Source organism: Dama dama, chromosome 23 (genome assembly GCF_033118175.1).
Source record: "Dama dama isolate Ldn47 chromosome 23, ASM3311817v1, whole genome shotgun sequence".
Classification (NCBI taxonomy): Eukaryota; Metazoa; Chordata; class Mammalia; order Artiodactyla; family Cervidae; genus Dama; species Dama dama.
In genome coordinates, this window is record NC_083703.1 from 24,526,894 (window position 1) to 24,544,367 (window position 17,474).

Consider the following 17,474-nt stretch of genomic DNA (forward strand, 5'->3'; position numbering starts at 1 on the left):
GCTCGCCCGCAGCCCGACCCTCGCCCGCGGAGCTCCCGAGGCCCGGGAGGGCCGGCCCCGCGCGGAGCCCCTGCCCGGAGCGAGCGGCTGTCCGCGCGCGCCCCGCCTCGGCCACTGGCGGGCGGGAAAGGGGGCCGGCGCGGCCGCGGGAAGACTGGGGCGGGCGCTGTTGTTTCCGCGAACCCAACTCGGGCGCAGGTTCCGCGCCGTGGCGCCGGAGTCTGGGCCGCAGCCCGTGGGGCCGAGCGGGGGGTGTCGGCCGGCGGTCTCCTCGCAGACGTGTGTGCCGCGGGCGGAGACGGACGGCGGAAAGAAAGAAATAACGGGGGTTGGGGGTGGGCTGAGCTGCGTGCGGGGCCGGAGCGATGCCCGCGCCGTGAGCAGGGTGGCGCGTGTGGCGCTGTGGAGAAATGTCTCCGCAGCCGCGCCAGCGCCGCCGCCGCGCCGAGCGAAGAGGAGGAGGGGGCCGGGTCGCGCTGCTCCGAGGGGAGGGGGCGGCCGCGGGCCCGACTACACCGACACTAATTCCCAGGCCGCCCTTAAGGAATGAGGGGAGCACGTGACCCGGTGGGGGGGCGGCGGGGGGAGGGGGCGGGCGGACTCTGAGCCATTTTGGAGCCGGTGTCAGTTTCCACTCTGCCTTCAGCGGTGCATTTTTTTTTCCACCCTCCCCTCCCCCGTCCTCAGCCTTCCTCCCCTCCCCCCGCCTCTCCGCACGCACACACACGGCGCCCCCCACCCGCCCTCCTCCCCCCAACGGCAACTATGAAATAATAATCGTAGTATTAAAGGCAGAGATCGGGGCGAGACAATGGGGATGTTGGCGAGGGAGCCCCGATCCGGATTAGAAACACCTCCCAGCCCCGCAGAATAATACTGATCGCGCCCCCTCCGCGCGCTCCCTCCCCCGAGTGCGGAGCGGGAGGAGGCGGCGGCGGCGGCGGCCGAGGAGGAGGAGGAGGAGGCCCAGGAGGAGGAGGCGTTGGAGGCCGAGGAGGAGGAGGAGGAGGCCGCGGAGGAGGAGGAGGCCGAGGCGGAGGAGGAGGAGGAGGAGGCCGGGCTCGGGAGGCAGCATGAGCCGAGCGCGGCGGCCGCCGCTCCTCTCGGCTGCGCTCGTTGCCCATTGACAGCGGCGTCTGCAGCTCGCTTCAAGATGGCCGCTTGGCTCACATTCATTTTCTGCTGAACGACTTTTAACTTTCATTGTCTTTTCCGCCCGCTTCGATCGCCTCTCGCCGGCTGCTTTTTCCGGGTACGTAGGAGGCGAGGCGCCTCCGGGACGGGGCCTGGGGGCGGCGGGGGCCGCGCGGGACTCAGGCCGGCCGCGGGTGGACCGGGAACGGCCCCCCCCCACCGCGCCTCGCCCGCGCCGGCCGGGAGGGCGCTGACAGCGTGGGCGCCGAGCCCCGCGCCGCCGCCCGCCGCCGCCCGCCGGCCCCGCGCGCCGCCCGGCCCCGCGCGCCGCCCGCGCCCGCGAGCGCGCGCCCGCCGCCGCCCGCCGACTCCCGCGGCGCCGGGACCGACCCGCAGCCCGCGCCGCGCCGCCGCCGCCAGCCGGCCTCGGCGCCGCTCCAGCCGCCGCCCGCTCCAGCCCGGACGCGCCGCGCGCGGCCCCACGTTTTAGTTCCTTTCTCCCCCGAGCGCCCCTCTACACCCTCGCGACGCACATGGCCCCCGAGAAGAATACTTCTATTTGCAGCCTCTGCGGCTCTCCCGGCCACGGCGCCCTTTGTTGAGAGGTAGATTTTGATGAAACGGGGACGGGTGCCTGAAATCGGGAGCTGCTTGGGTCAAGTGGCTTCCCTCCTATCCCGAAGAAAGGGCTTTGGAGGGGTTTAAACAGTCAGAGAACGCCCCCATTTTATAGGGACGGGTTGCTTGGGGGGCCGCGATCCCGCCAAGGTGGATGTTAGGCTGAAAGGAGCCCGAACAAAAATGTTATTAACTTAAGTTGGAGGGACACTTGGGTGAATTTAGATGGCTTGTAAGATGGCGGTTCCCAGTTGTTTCCAAGGTCTCCTGCGTTTGTGTTTAAAATGGTAAAGTTTTCAAGGTGTTATTTGTTGAGAGTATCGGATAAGTTCTTCAAATATTATTTGGGAGGTGCTCAATGGGAAGTGGGCATTTCAAATTTGGAGCTTTTTTTGGAGTGATGATGGTGAGTGGACGTTAGTCTTGGAAGAGGTTTCCTCTCTTTTTCCTCTTTTTCTTTTTTCTCCGTCTCAGAGAATACAGTTTTGTTTTTTGTTGTTTTTCTTTTTTCCACCTCTAGTATGGGATGCACTTAGAACCATGACTTAAGTCTACAACGTTTTATAGGTTTTACTAAATGTCAGCATAGGTCGTGTGGTGAAGAGATGCTTTGGAGAAAGGAGCACTAAAAAGTTGAAGGCATATGTTTATGCAGTCTTTTGGGTTTGACAGCCATGTAGCACGATCTTTTTCCCAGAGATTTACAGTTAATAATTGGAAGTAAACAAGTATAGAGACTTTGATCATTCCCAATTGCAATAAAAGGATTTAGTGGGCTTAGTGGTCACGGTTCAGTATCTGAAATAGAAGCATGTATTAACCCCTTCCCAGAAAGTAGGCAAAATCCTGGGCATATTTATTCAAATCCAAATGTAGGTTGGTGATGCCTAGAATGTTATGTGTAATTCAACTTATGTTTTATAGGAACCTTAACCTCCATGTTCTGGAAACATAAGCCACACTACAGTCTAGAAACTTAAGGATGCCAATTGTTAACAGCATATGCTAACTTAAGACTATATTAACATTTGAGTTTTACTTTAAGTAGAATTCCTTTGAGGTTGATTTTATGAGCAAATTTATAAATCTTTAAATAATTAAGTTCATTTCCATGCATCTGCACCAAAGTGCAGAGGTGTTTGAAATAACCTACCTGTATAAACTTACGCCTAGTAATAGTATCTTTAAAGCCATTAAGCCAATGTGTATGCATGTGTGTGTATACACATGCATACACACACTTCTGTAAGAAAATTGAGCATTTAGTTGCACTTAAGTCCATTAATGCTCTACCATTAAGTTCTTGGATGTGCATTCAGTGCCCCTAAAAGGTGAAATTCTCCCTAGGAGTCAAGTTAACCCCAACTTTACCCATACTTGTATTGGGCTGGGAGCCCCAACTGGGGTTATGGAGTTCATTTGCATTTCTTAGACTGCAATAGTCAAGCTGATTGTTAACATAAGAACTTGCTTCTGTTTTCCTTCATTTTGACATGACTGGTGTTAGGCCTCCAACTAAACTGACTGCCCCAACTAAGTATGTTATAATGACAAGCTTTAACTATTGAGTATTTTTCCATAGTACATTTGGTGCCTTTTTGCTTTCTTAACTGGCAGTTTCTGTGGTGGAACCTAGAAGGTTTTCCTTTCTAAGGTGCAAGAGATTGTTTCTGAAACTCTTATCAAACATGTCAGATGTTTTGGAAGTCTTTATTAGGCTGCCAGTGCTTTCAAGTGGTATAAAAAGATAAAGAACTGATTCTTACACAAGTAACAAAGTGATACTTACTAGCACTATGAATGGTTATAGGGTTGTGGCCAAATTCTTCTGAATTGAAGTGAAGGAGTTGTGTGAATTAAGACTTAAGATGAATTTGAAAGGGTTTTGGTCAAGTACGTGAGACTTAAATCTGATTGTTTTCTCTCTTAATGTTTGTGTTTGGTGTTAGTTTTATATACAGGAGAAATTAAGGCAGCTGTTTTTATTAATGCCCCTTCCTGAACTTCAGGATCCCCTGGCATTAGCATGATGTGCTTTCACATGGAGACAGAAGTATCACCTTGCTAACTATCAGTCTAGGAAAGGTCCTGCTGTTTCACAAGGAGAATTTTCTTTCAGAACCCAGAGGCTTGTCTTTAATCACCAAGTACAATAGAATTAAATATTGCTACTCTTTAGGGACACTGCTCCACCCACAACTCCTCTGTAACCCCACTTAGATATATAGTAACAATATGTTGACAATATTCCTCTAAACAAACCTTCCAAAGATAACTGAGGAGTCACACATGAGGTTTTCTGGTTGAAGTCACTCTTTGCCACTGTGGTCACTTTTCATAAAAGAGGCTTTGTTTTGTTTTTACCATTCCCCCCCCCCCCCCCTTAGTACTCCAAAGCTTTTAGTTTCAGCCATTGAACTGTGTTGATTAGTATTTCCCTCTTCTGCATTGAAATTCCCTGAGAATTAAAACCTCAGAAGCATCTTCAAGTTTCACCAGTTCCTAGATTTCTATTCAAGGCAGCTTTGAGAATGTGCTTCAGAGAAATCTGGAAGCTTGGTCTTATATCAGATTCTGAAATGAATGCAGTGGGAGTAGGAAATGCATTTTTCGAGCATGCTGCACGAAGTAATTGACTTCCCTTATTGTCCACTGGTGTATTGTTGCTGACAGTTCCCCCCGCCACTCCCCTCCCCGTGACTTTTCTATAATATATGATATCTGTTGGGAATGTCATTTCATTGTGTGGAGGTTTGCTTGGAGGTTAGGCTGAGAAAATGACATTTGTTTTTCTCTGCTATGGATGCTCAGGGCTGACAAGGTGTTGATTTAGCGTTGGGAATGGGCTGGTCACATGGTTCTTTAACTTATTGTCACTATCGTCGATTCAAGTAGTTTTTCTTGTCTCCATCCAGCATAGTTCAGGTAAAACACAAGGCTTTGTACTCGCCTCCTCTGCGGTAAAACAGATTTCAGTTTTCAGCCTTTCCAAAACTTTGTATCGCTCATCTAATCTGCGGAAGAACTTCCTACTAGAGAAGAAAGCATTAAAGAGGTTCATTTCAATAAACATCTCTGCAATTTGAGCCCTGATGGTTTCGGGCTAAGTGCACAGTTGGCAATTCTCAAAAGATCCCTTCGTGAAAATTTTGACCTAGTGATTGCTAACTGGAGAGTACGAGTCAAGGTCTGAAAGAAGCTCTTCGCGCCGAGTCCACATGGAAAGAGGCCCCCAAGAGTGTCCGAAATGGCCGAGAGTGCGGCTTGCATTTTCCTTTACCACTTCACGCTCCAGGGTCCCCCGGGCTGCCTACCCAGTTGCCCCGTTCGGGATCCTGGTCCCCAGCGTCAAGGGGCCTCGTGGGGCCGCCCCACCCCCGCGCCGCGCGCCCGCACCCCACCCCGCCCCCGCGCCGGCCCCGCCCCCGCGCCGTGCCGGGCCCCTCCCCCGTGCCCGCCGCCGCCGCCGCCCGGCAGCCCCGCACGCCAGCCGAAGCTCCGGGCTCGGCCCGGCTCCGCGCGCGGAGTTGCAGCGGTGGCCGGATGCCAAGTGTAAGTGTAAGTTGCTATGGAAACCCCGACAGAGGCAAGTTCCGAATCCGGAGCGAGACGGAGCCCCGGGCGCCGCCGGATCCGCCCCTCGCATCCCGGCCCCCGGGCGTCCGCGCGCTCAGGCCCCAGCCCGAGGCCGACTCGAGGTGCTTCTCCTGCGGCCCAAGCACCCAGCTCCGGAAATGCCAGGGATGCAGATAGAGCAGAATTTGCTTTCCCTTTGTATCACGTCAAAACGTGCCAGGTTCTGGTGGCTGGAACCGCCTAAAACAACCGGAACCCCTGGGAAGCAGGGGCATGCGCCTGGATTTTCGATCGCAGAGCCATAAGGAAGTTTTACGATAAATTTGGAGTCCTGGAACAACCCCTCGCGGTTAGTAAATATCTGCGGGGAGTGTGTGGCGTCTGCAGCAGCCGTGGGGCTGCTGGGCTGGAGGACAAATGGAAGAAAACGACCCGAATACTCTCAGCTCCCAGCCCCCACCTCAGACCTTTTCTTCTCACTCCTGGAATGACCTGAGGGACCAGATACTACTTTTTTTGGATTCTTTTCCACCTTTTCAGTAGAATTGATCGAGGTCTGATCGGTGAATTCCTCATGTAGAAGACATTGGGACAATCCTGCTGTACAGTGTTAAAAATGCATTTTATGAACTCCTCCAACATTTCAGAGCGTATGGTTCCTGGGAGTTGGAGATATTCTCGATTCTCTTTCTGTGAATTATAGCCAGTATTACTTTGTCTTTTAGGATCTTTTATCAAGCAGAAATGCATCGAACAACCAGAATCAAGATCACTGAGCTAAATCCCCACCTAATGTGTGTGCTTTGTGGAGGGTACTTCATTGATGCCACAACCATAATAGAATGTCTACATTCCTGTGAGTACCAAGTTTTAGACCTTTTTGTGTCGTAGATATTTAACATCTTGTCCTGAAATTTGAAAACTAACAATTCTGTCTGTCCTTAAGAATGTTGGTGCAAAGCAAAGAAGTTGTTTTCTTCTCTTGTATTTAATGACTTTTTTGTTAATGTATATAATAAAATATTGTGTAAGTATTCTCAGTCTATCAACTGAGTTTAATTGTAAATACCTTTTGGCAGTTACCACTTTGTTACTACTAGTTCTCTGTTTCTGACACTGATTTTATTGTTTAGCATCTAATTTCTGAACTGTAAAAAATTTGTGTTTTTACTTCTAGTCTGTAAAACGTGTATTGTGCGTTACCTGGAGACCAGCAAGTATTGTCCTATCTGTGATGTCCAAGTTCACAAAACCAGACCACTACTGAATATAAGGTAAGAAAATGTTTAAAAGTCATTGTTTGTAATTTTTATTGGAATTGTAGAAATTAATAAATTATAAATCTATACATAAATATTCAATAAATTGTTGACTTTATTTCTTCACACAAAATTCACCCTTTGGTCCCCATCTGATATGCATGTTTTGTAGAGGGTAGCCCCCTTCATTTCTTGGCCATTTTAATGATGACTAAACAGATTTTAAGTTTTTTTAACCATATTTTAGAAATCGAATTCTTTTTCCATTTTTGCATTGCCTTACTGACCTTGTGACAGGCAAGAGTGAATGTGTTTAATCTGCTTCCATTCTCTCTTCTTTGTTCTCTTTCATATTAGCTAGTTTGGTCATTTGAAAAGCACACTTCTCTTAGTGAAATGTGAAGAATTTTTAGTGAATATAAAATGAAATATTTTACCAATTTAAGACAGTGCTACCACCTAAAGAACTTTTATCCCCATAATTATGTTGATGTAGTTATAGACAGTGTCACAATCAAGTTAAATACTATAACACAAAGAAAACAAAGAATGTGTTGCAATGTATGAACATTATAGGTTTTGCTATATTGAAAACTTAATTTCTAATTTATTCTCTCAGGTCAGATAAAACTCTTCAAGATATTGTATACAAATTAGTTCCAGGGCTTTTCAAAAGTGAGTAACTTGCTTAAAAATAAACATTTTAAAGGTATTTACCGGTTTTACCTGCTATACCAAATATTTGTCTTTTTATTCTCTTTAGATGAAATGAAGAGAAGAAGGGATTTTTATGCCGCTCATCCTTCAGCTGATGGTAAACTCTTTGGAATGGAAAAGATATTTTATTTGGAGGGAGAACTTATTCAGTAATTCATTAAAACTAAGTTTAAAGTACAGTTCCATGCTTCTATGTATGCAGTATTTCATTTGAATGTTTAATTATTAAAAATTGAATTTTAAAATGTCTTTATAGCTGCCAATGGCTCTAACGAAGATAGAGGAGAAGTTGCTGATGAAGATAAGAGAATTATAACTGATGATGAGATAATAAGTTTATCCATTGAATTCTTTGACCAGAACAGGTAAATTCTTTAGGAAATATGTTTTATGCTAATATATTTATTAGATACATTGTTTGCTTAATAAATTATTTGTTTTTTAGATTGGATCGGAAAATAAACAAGGATAAAGAGAAATCTAAGGAGGAGGTATGTTCCATGGACAAAAACACATTGTTTAGATTCTCGACTTTATGAGAGTGAATGTTGCCCTTTCGAATATCCTAGGGTCAGATGATGCTACCGAATAGAAGAAAATCATCATATTTGATGTTTTAGAGTTGATCTATATCTGATAGTTAATAGATGGAATTTCTATATGATTACTATTCTTACAAAATATTTTCAGTAATATTTAATGCTTTGATAATACTGAAGGAGTCTGTTCATCTAGTATTTATAATAATAGCACATTCAAAGTATAGTTGAGAACAGTCGAATCTCAGCTTTGGTGTTAGTACCTTTTATCATACTCAGACATCTATCTAACTGACAAAAAAAAATCTTAAAGTTAGGAGTTAAAAAAAATTAACTTTTCTTAATTATGCTTTTAGGTGAATGATAAAAGATATTTACGATGCCCAGCAGCAATGACTGTAATGCACCTAAGAAAGTTTCTCAGAAGTAAAATGGACATACCTAATACTTTCCAGGTATCTACTTTATGGTTTTCATGCATTTGATGTAAATGCTTTTTTAGAAAATTCAGTGACCTTTTTCTTTTTGCATTCTAAACCCCAAAAAGCAACATTTTTTTTTTTTTAATTTGGTACTTTATTTGAAAATAGCTCTTTAAATGTTTGGTATGGATCCTGTTTTATGCTATGAAAGCAAACCCCTTAATGATTTCAAGAAGTTTTTCCTCATTTGAAGTTCCAAGAAGGATTCTTGTTTTGTCCAAATGTTTGGAAAAAGTGTTTTTTTAAAAGCGTTTTTGTTTTTTTTTCATCATTTTTGGATTATATTTAGATGATCAGAAAAATGTATATTCACCATAATTCTTTGAGATGCTTAATAATTGAAGTGTTGTTTATCAACAGATTGATGTCATGTATGAAGAGGAACCTTTAAAAGATTACTATACACTAATGGATATTGCCTACATTTATACCTGGAGAAGGGTAAGTAAGCATACCTGATGCTCATAGATTATTTTGGTAAGCTATACTTAAAGATCTAAGACTGATTCTTCCCCCCCCCTCTTAACTTTGTAGAATGGCCCACTTCCTTTGAAATACAGAGTTCGACCTACTTGTAAAAGAATGAAGATCAGTCATCAGAGAGATGGACTGACAAACACTGGAGAACTGGAAAGTGACTCTGGGAGTGACAAGGCCAACAGCCCAGCAGGAGGTATCCCCTCCACCTCTTCCTGTTTGCCCAGTCCCAGCACTCCAGTCCAGTCTCCTCATCCTCAGTTTCCTCACATTTCCAGTACTATGAATGGAACCAGCAGCAGCCCCAGCGGTAACCACCAATCTTCCTTTGCCAATAGACCTCGAAAATCATCAGTAAATGGGTCGTCAGCAACTTCATCTGGTTGATACCTGAGACTGTTGAGGGAAAAAAAATTTTAAACCCTTGATTTATATAGATATCTTCATGCCATTACAGCTTTATAGATGCTAATACATGTGACTATCGTCCAATTTGCTTTCTTTTGTAGTGAAGTTAAATTTGACTATAAAAGATGGACTAGATGTGATATTCATATGGACGTTAATGGAAAAGAAAGATCATTTCTCGAAAGAATTAGTTTCAGAGAAAGCAGGCAAGATGTTTTTCTGTGTTAGGACCGATGTGAAATGGTTTCTGTCACCATTGTTTGGATTTGAAAATCTGCAGTGGATATAAACATTGGGCCGTAGTTTGTTAATCTCAACTAACGAAACCTCCATTACATCCTCCTTGATTGTTCTTGTTATTATGCTGTTTTGTGAACCTGTAGAAAACAAGTGCTTTTTATCTTGAAATTCAACAAATGGAAAGAATATGCATAGAATAATGCATTCTATGTAGCCATGTCACTGTGAATAACAATTTCTCGCATATTTAGCCATTTTGATTCCTGTTCGATTTTTTACTTCTCTGTTGCTACGCAAAACCGATCAAAGGAAAGTAACTTCAGTTTTACAATCTGTATGCCTAAAAGCGGGTACTACCGTTTATTTTACTGACTTGTTTAAATGATTCGCTTTTGTAAGAATCAGATGGCATTATGCTTGTTGTACAATGCCATATTGGTATATGACATAACAGGAAACAGTATTGTATGATATATTTATAAATACTATAAAGAAAATATTGTGTTTCATGCATTCAGAGATGGTTGTTAAAATTCTCCCAACTGGTTCGACCTTTGCAGATACCTATGTTTGAGCCTTATCAGCATAGAATATTTTTAACGTGGATATCTAATTCTAACTTCTGTTCCATTGGAAGCAATTGGCATTATTGTCATATGGATTTTTCTCTAGTAATACTTTTTACTTTTAAAATCGCTGCATTAAAGGAAAACTTTTCACTAAGGCATTTGGAAATGCTGTTATCATTTCCTGTTGCTTACGATGGTAATTAATGTGTTTTTAAAATGCATATTGATCACTGTAATTCTAAGACCAATTTTGAAATAAGCCAGATTGCTGGAGAAAGAAAATTTTTATCTAAAATTATTTTAATATGTGGCATAGTGGAAATCTCAAATTTAAGAACTGCTTTTACAATTATAAACAGTGGAATATACCCTCTCTGTAACGTCAGGAAATAGAAGCAATTTATTGTGAGCTTCTACAGGTATTAGTTTTTAAATAGAGTGAGCATGTTGAATTTAAAATATGAATATCCCCCCCACCCCCAAATTTTCAGTTTGTGTTTTGCTTTGGTCGAACTTGGTGTGTGTTCATCACCCATCAGTTATTTGTGAGGGTGTTTATGAATATTGTTTCATGTTTGTATGGGAAAATTGTAGCTAAACATTTCATTGTCCCCCGTCTGCAAAAGAAGCACAATTCTATTGCTCTGTCTTGCTTATAGTCATTAAATCATTACTTTTACATATATTGCTGTTACTTCTGCGTTCTTTAAAGATACAGTAAAGTTTTATGAAACCACAAAATACATATATTTTTATTTTGACCTAAATTTGTACAGTCCCATTGTAAGTGTTGTTTCTAATTATAGATGTAAATTTAAATTTCATTTGTAATTGGAAAAAATCCAATAAAAAGGATATTCATTTAGAAAATAGCTAAGACTTTAATAAAAATTTGATATGAAAAGCACAATGTGCAGAAGTTTTGGAAACCCTGTTGTGGATTACACCAGGTAAAGGCTAAAGAACATCCATTGCTGTCTTAGTGATGTTGCTGAGAGTACATGCTTTGTTGTATAATTGCTTGAAAGCCCAATGGAAAGATGTATCTGTTTATTTACTTTATAATCTTTGAAGTAAAAGTTACTCATGTTTGCCAATTTTGGTGAATTTAACTTATTTTTCTAGGCTTTTCTTCTCAAGTATTTCATGATGTTATCTAAGACAAGAAAAGTTAATGAAAGTTTCAAGTGATGTTTTTACTTTGGATATGACCATGTATATAAAAAATGAAAAAAGTATTTTCAAAGGCTAAAAACTTCAAGTGCTAGTGGACTGTCATTTGACTTAACACAAAACCAAGTCTTAGGACCAACACAGAGCTCAAAGACTTTACCTCTCAACTTTTTATGGATTTATTTTTTAATTTACTTAGTAAAATATCAGATAGTGCATTTATAGCTCACCTAACACTATTTTCTCATGCTTGAAACCATGTCCATTTATTTTGTTTGAAAGAGGAATTTTCCCCCAGTCAATGTGAAAATTGTTTAAGCTTTAAAGGCTATTTCAGCTAAAATTTGTCTTTAAATAAAACAGAAGAAAGATTACAATGTTTTTTATTTTCGATAACCAGCCATCAGGCTTGACAATTAGGCTTTAAAACTTTTGCTAAAATGCCACTTAAAATTTCAACCTTACAAAAACCCATAGCTGCTAACTTTGTAGCTCTTAGTAGTCAATGCAGGAAACATGAAAAGTCGGCTGTTGCTTCAGAAAAGTATTCTGGGATTCTATACCACAAAGTTAGAGCTAAAAATACTCCACAGAAAACACCTAAATTGATTTCACAGATTTTAGCTTAAATGCAAAAAAAGAATGAGGCTGGCTCCTGTTGTGTAAATAGTGATCTATCTTGCTTTACACATGCATACCCCTTTACAAGTACTTTCTTGCTTTTAAAATTGCCGGCCGTTAATTGCTCTGAGTTGAAAAAAAAAAGTTGCCCTTCAGTTGACTTCACCTACCAACCATAGTGCTTCGTTTCCATATTCGTATGTGCAAATGTTAGGACCTCTGGAGGTACAATGCAACCGGCAGAGTAAGCTATTAGGGCTTTTCCTTCATCCTTTCCTCCTATTCTTTTCCCAATATTAGAGTTGCAGTTCACTTGTGGTCTTTTGGTACACTCACTGTATAGGCCTATCAAGTTTTGGTATGAAAAATTAATAGGAACGTAAAAAGAACCCATGTGAAATCCTACTTGCACTGGCCAAGGAGAAATGAAAATGTTTGGTTCTTTAAAAATAGCTTATGTTAATTAACTTTTAGAGGAGATGGGATTTTAATTTTAGAAACAATCTACACATTGAATATAGTCTCCTTTAGAATCCTGAGGTGAAGGAAGTATTTTTGTCCACTTCTCTTTATACTTCAAAAGTTTTAAAAATACATCTTTTTCTTCTGGGTATTCCATTGCCCTGGGATGACAGTTGGAAATTCTGATTTAGTGTTCCATGGAATGGAGGATCCATGTTATTTTGAAATACAATGATTTTTTTCCTTCATACAATTTTACTCGCGTGTTATCCAAAAGAAAAGGTCTTGATGAAATAACATTTTAAAGGGCCACTAAGAGAAAAAAAAAAAAAAGTATATACCTTTAAGACTTGTAAGGTGTAAAGAGCACAGAACGCAGCTCCAAGGTAAGGCTCTTGGGTTAGATGAAATCATTTCTTGAGGATGTTTCTTCAAGTGTAAAATGAACAGTACAACAGGTGCTTATTTCTAAGGTTGCTTTAAAAAAAAAAATCCTGATTCATCCAAGATAAGCTGGGACCACAGAATTCAGATAGATGGGTCCTTTACAAGGAAGAGAAAGTATCACATAATAGAACCTCCCAGTAGATTAGACGTGGAAAATACCTCGCGACGCCTTTCCATCGCCTTAAAAATCTCAAGATCGCCCAGTTTTGATTATGAAAGTCTCCGAAAATGTTTACACAGTCGAGTGTTTCCTGTTTCCGCAGTTAATTTTTTTTTTAACGTTTTTTTCTTCTTTTGGTTCTTGAAACGGATTTCCTTTATTTGCACCAGTTTCTTTTTCTGAGTGTGCAATTTCTAGAGGTCTCACATGAAGACTTCACCACCAACTTTATGTCTTCATCAAGTCGACGACATCAAAAGTCATTTATCACTGGAAAGGCTATTCCAGGATCGTTGGGAGTTTTCTCAAGAAGTTCCAGAGCATGTGGAAAACTCACGCGAAGTCTCATTTAACCCTCTAGAGGAATAGTAAGCACTCAATAAAACTTCCAATGAACGAGTTAAATTACTTCCATTCTTCTAACTCTGGTCTTAAAATATCCTTTCCAGAGGCTATTAGAAGGGACTTCCCCAAAATAGCAAATGATGTTCCCTCAGACTCACCTACATTTCAATGTTTTAAAAAAGTTACTTCTTGCTGTTAGGTCGTCATAAACTCCAAACTTCAAAGTGAACCTGATTTCAAATTCGGTGCGGATTCGGCGCTCTCCAACCCTGTCCTTCTAAGTTAGCTGGAACCCAACTGACCCTCGGAAGGCTGCGGACCAGGGTACTCCCGAGACGCGTAGAAAATTGGGATGGGCGGAATGAGAAAATTACAGAGAAGGATAAAGAGGCGACTGGAGTCAGCGATGTCGATCTAGGGGCTCTAGTCTTAGGTCTAAGTGCCCCCAAGAGTGGAAATATTCAAAGAAAGCCGAAGACAGGAGCGCACGGCGCGGCTTGGAACATAAAGCGGGGGCAAGGGTAATTAGGCTGGAAAGAGCAACTGCTTTAAAAAAGAAAGAAAAGGAAAGAAAAAGGCTTCTTCTGTTCAGGTATCGGGTGGAAAGGGCATAGGACACCCGCCTGGAGAAAATGACCTTCCTTTCCCGGTAAATGACCTGCCTTCCCAATTAGGGAGCATTCACCGAAAGGACGGGTTAAAGAGGAAACGACCCTTCTCCCCGCTTTATTTTTTAACTAGCAGCATTCCGAGGACTGCAAAGAGCTGCAGCCCAGCCCTCTGCCTGGGATCGCGCCGTGGGGTTCGGCCCGGCCCGGCTCGCGAGCCCAGGCCGCGGGGCACCGGGAGGCCATTTTGCGCGTGCGCCGCTCGCCTCGCGCCGCTCTCAGCTCCGCGGACTCAGCTCCCGCCAATTTTGAAAGCTAGATTCTCAGGCGCTAGCAGGCTGGGGAGGAGGGGAAACGAAGTCGTTTCTCCAAGTCCGGACGCCTTGGCGAGCCGCGGCGACAGCCGGGTGCGTGCGACCTCACAAGGCGGCCCCCGTCCGGCCGAAGCTTTTCCACCGGGCGGGACACCGAGGCGCGGCAACTGGCCCCCTGTCCTATGTCCCCGGGAGGCGGCGGCTTCGCGTGCAAAGCCCTCAGAAGCGCATCCTTACGGGGGCCATTCCAGATCATTGTCTCGCTTTGCCCTCCTCCCTGTGGCTGCTTCAATCCCTATCCTCTTGCCCCTTCAGTAACAAGGTGTCCTTGGAGTTCGGGGTTTTGTTGGGGGAAAATTGTAAGCCAAATTATTAATATAAAACTGCCATCCTGGGGGTTCCTAAAGGCTGAGCTTCGTGGACTGGAAAGGCCGATGGGAGAGAGTCCTTAACCCTCTTAACAGGTTGAACTTGTCTAATAGGTGGAACGGGCTCTAATACTCTGGGAAGGAAACTTGACCAGGTGATAGTGTCGAGGAAGTGAGTGGCCGCGCTACAGGAATCTCAAGATCTGGGCGAAGGACCACACTTTGGGACCCAAAGGCGACGCCTAGGTCTCCGGCCAGGACAAAACTGGAAGGTCCGGCGGACTTGAAACCCCGGCGGGGCAGAGGATCGGGCGGTCGGAGGTTGGGACGTCGCCTCTGACAGCCACCAGGACGCAGTGGTTTCCTGCAGAGTCCGCGCCTGCCTGATTCCCCGGGGGCAGAAACGCTTTTCTGGCCCAGGACTCCCACGTGCGCCCAAAAACCGGGAGCGAGAGGGACGGCTTGGGGAGAGGGGTAGGGGTAACTGCAGAGAAGTGAAAGCGGCCTAAAATGGGCGACACTGGAGAGTCCTCTTTATCGGCGCAGACTGCAGGGGCCGCCATTTGGTGGCGGATTTCGGTATTTCTGTAGCACGTTGTGCTGAACTTCACAACTGGCTGGTCTACGTGGCACGGTCGTTTCGGAACCGCAGTTCTTAAAGATGCAAATTTCCCGTGCCCACCCGCCCCCCCACCCCCAGCCAGTCTCCAGGGATCCCCTTCCCTCCCCGACCCCGGGTGGAGGGCGCGGCGGCTCCGCTCCGCCTCGACCCGGGGCGGGGACCTTTCCTCGGGGCTCCACTGGCCTCCACGAACGCCCAAGGGCTAGTATGATGAGGGGTGGCGCCTAGCGTAGGACTAACGAGTGTTTTCCTCCCCGTTTTCCCCGAGATTGCGAGCCCGAAGCTTTCTCCCCCGAGGAGAATCTCATTTCCTTGGCGGGCGGTGATGGGCATTGTCTTTTTTTGCAGGGACCGCATCCCAGCCCTGGGCTCTCCGCCTCACACCTCTTGGAAGCAAGGAAGAGAGAGGCGGGCCAGGCCTGGCGGGAAGGGACGCACCCGACGAGAGGCTGCTCCTCCCTAAGTGTAGGGTTAGCCTCCCGGACTCGTGATTACAGCTCGGCCCGGCGCCCTCCGGAGACACAGGGGAGATAAACACCTCTCCGGAGTCTCAGGACGTCGGCAGGCGTCACCCTGGGTCACCCTGTCTTCGAGGATCTCCATGAAAAGCCCCCGAAACGCGAGGTGCTTATCGAGTGGAGAACAAAGGGCCGAGGGGCGAGCGCGAGGCGAGTCCGCGCGCGGTTGTCCTTGGCTGGGCCCAGCTCGGAGGCGGGGGGCGCCGGCAGTGCGGACTCCGAGCCCGGAAAGGAGGCGGCGGGCGCGCTGGGAAGTCCGCGGCCCCTGCCTACCCCGGCGGACTGGAAGAGCCCCCAGTCTTCGAGCCAGGGCTGCCATGTTGCATTCGCGGAGGACACTAGTGATTTGACGCTCCCGAGGCAGCGACACCTCCGACCCGAGAGCTCTTTGGGGCAGCCCTACGAGCGTCACAGCCCGAAGGGATCGCGGGTCGCGGGCGAGAACCCGACCCCGGCGGGCTGCGGAGCCGGCACGGCCGCGGCGCCGCCGCTTCCCCTCGCCACCTTCCTTCCAGGGGCTGCGGGGCTGCGCGCTCGGCAGAGGCTCGGTTGCCAGTAGCAACCACACGACGGCGATTTGCAGCCAAGGCTGCAGCCGCCGGTACAGCCGCCGCCGCCTCGTACATCTCGGTGTCTAGCATTCAGAACCCTGGGGGTTGCCCTCGCTGACATCTCTCGCCCCCTCCCCGGGGTCCTCATCCACCAGGACCCTCAACTCCGCTCGAAAGCAAGCTCCCCCGGCTCGGCCCTGCCCCCACGGCAGACAATAGACAAATAGGCTCGGAGCACACTGCAGCGCGGTGCTGAGCCGGCACCTGAGCCCCCAGGATCCTTGCGCTCGGCTTCGTCCCAGCCCCAGGTGCCCTTGTCTCCAACTTGAGCCGAAATTCTTTGTCAGTGGCCAGTCCATTAAGAAGCCTTTCTCGACATCAGCAGTAAGGATAGTGGTAAAGAAAGAAGTCGAGACAAGACGCCCACTCCCTTTTTAGTAACGCCGACACAAAGAGCTTTGGGTTGTGTCTGGTCTTGGTAGCGGTGGCTTTCCTCTGGGTTAGAGCCACAGGCAAACCGTACCGTCTTCTCTCTTCTTTGTCTACCAGAATATTTTGCATGAAATTCATAATATAACTTTCAAACATTACCTCCAGATACCTTTACAGAAGTGGATGGAGCACTTTTTTCCTCCTTCATTTCATTTGATGAACCACACCAGCCCTTGGTAATGAGGACTGAGTGGTCTGATGCCTAAAGAAAATAACTGACATTAACCCCTTAGGAATCTTTCTGCCTTTTCTAATATCTGTGGCTCTAGGACATTGATTTAACTTTTTAAAGAACTCTTGTTAATGTTTTAAAGAGGTTTTTATTGAAGAAAAATCTTCAGAGTATCCAACACAATCTCTTGATTAAGCTAGTAGGATAACCCAGGAAATAGGTGCATTGCCAAATTTCATCGCTTTTACCAAATGTCCCAGTTTTAAAAAGCCATTAAGTTAGTGGAGTGTTCTTCCTAGATTGACATTTAATGTAAGTCACAGATGTGCTGAAATTAAGTTTAAAGCTCCTTGAGGACAAGCACCTATCCTATTTATCTCTGTATGCTCCAGGGTCCTTTTAACATAACTCAACAAATATTTACTGAATTTCCAGAGGATTCCTGAAGTTCAACAACCCTTATGAGAAATAAAACTTACTAACAGCTACTATAAAGCTTGGGTATCTTTCATGGACTCAATGAAAAGGTGAACATTTTCCAAGCTAGTGGTACTAATCAGATATCCTCACTCATGCATATTTTTTTACCTAATTATATTTCA

The 17,474-nt window shown here is 45.4% G+C and overlaps 1 protein-coding gene across 4 annotated transcripts; it reads left to right on the forward strand.

Moving 5' to 3' along the window:
* Window positions 1-1,051: 1,051 nt before the first annotated feature.
* Window positions 1,052-11,116, forward strand: BMI1 (BMI1 proto-oncogene, polycomb ring finger). Of its 4 annotated transcripts, none has more exons than XM_061126182.1 (10): window positions 1,052-1,252; window positions 6,054-6,184; window positions 6,506-6,602; window positions 7,207-7,262; window positions 7,351-7,401; window positions 7,561-7,669; window positions 7,750-7,795; window positions 8,200-8,298; window positions 8,686-8,766; window positions 8,860-11,116. In XM_061126182.1, exons 2-10 carry the CDS (start codon window positions 6,073-6,075, stop codon window positions 9,187-9,189), a joined length of 981 nt encoding a protein of 326 aa, XP_060982165.1. In that variant the 5' UTR covers window positions 1,052-1,252; window positions 6,054-6,072; the 3' UTR covers window positions 9,190-11,116. The 4 variants fall into 4 exon arrangements, with proteins under 4 accessions (XP_060982165.1, XP_060982166.1, XP_060982168.1 ...); XM_061126183.1 differs by lacking the exon at window positions 1,052-1,252 and adding an exon at window positions 1,636-1,739; XM_061126185.1 differs by lacking the exon at window positions 1,052-1,252 and adding an exon at window positions 5,226-5,304.
* The last annotated feature ends 6,358 nt before the right edge of the window (window positions 11,117-17,474 follow it).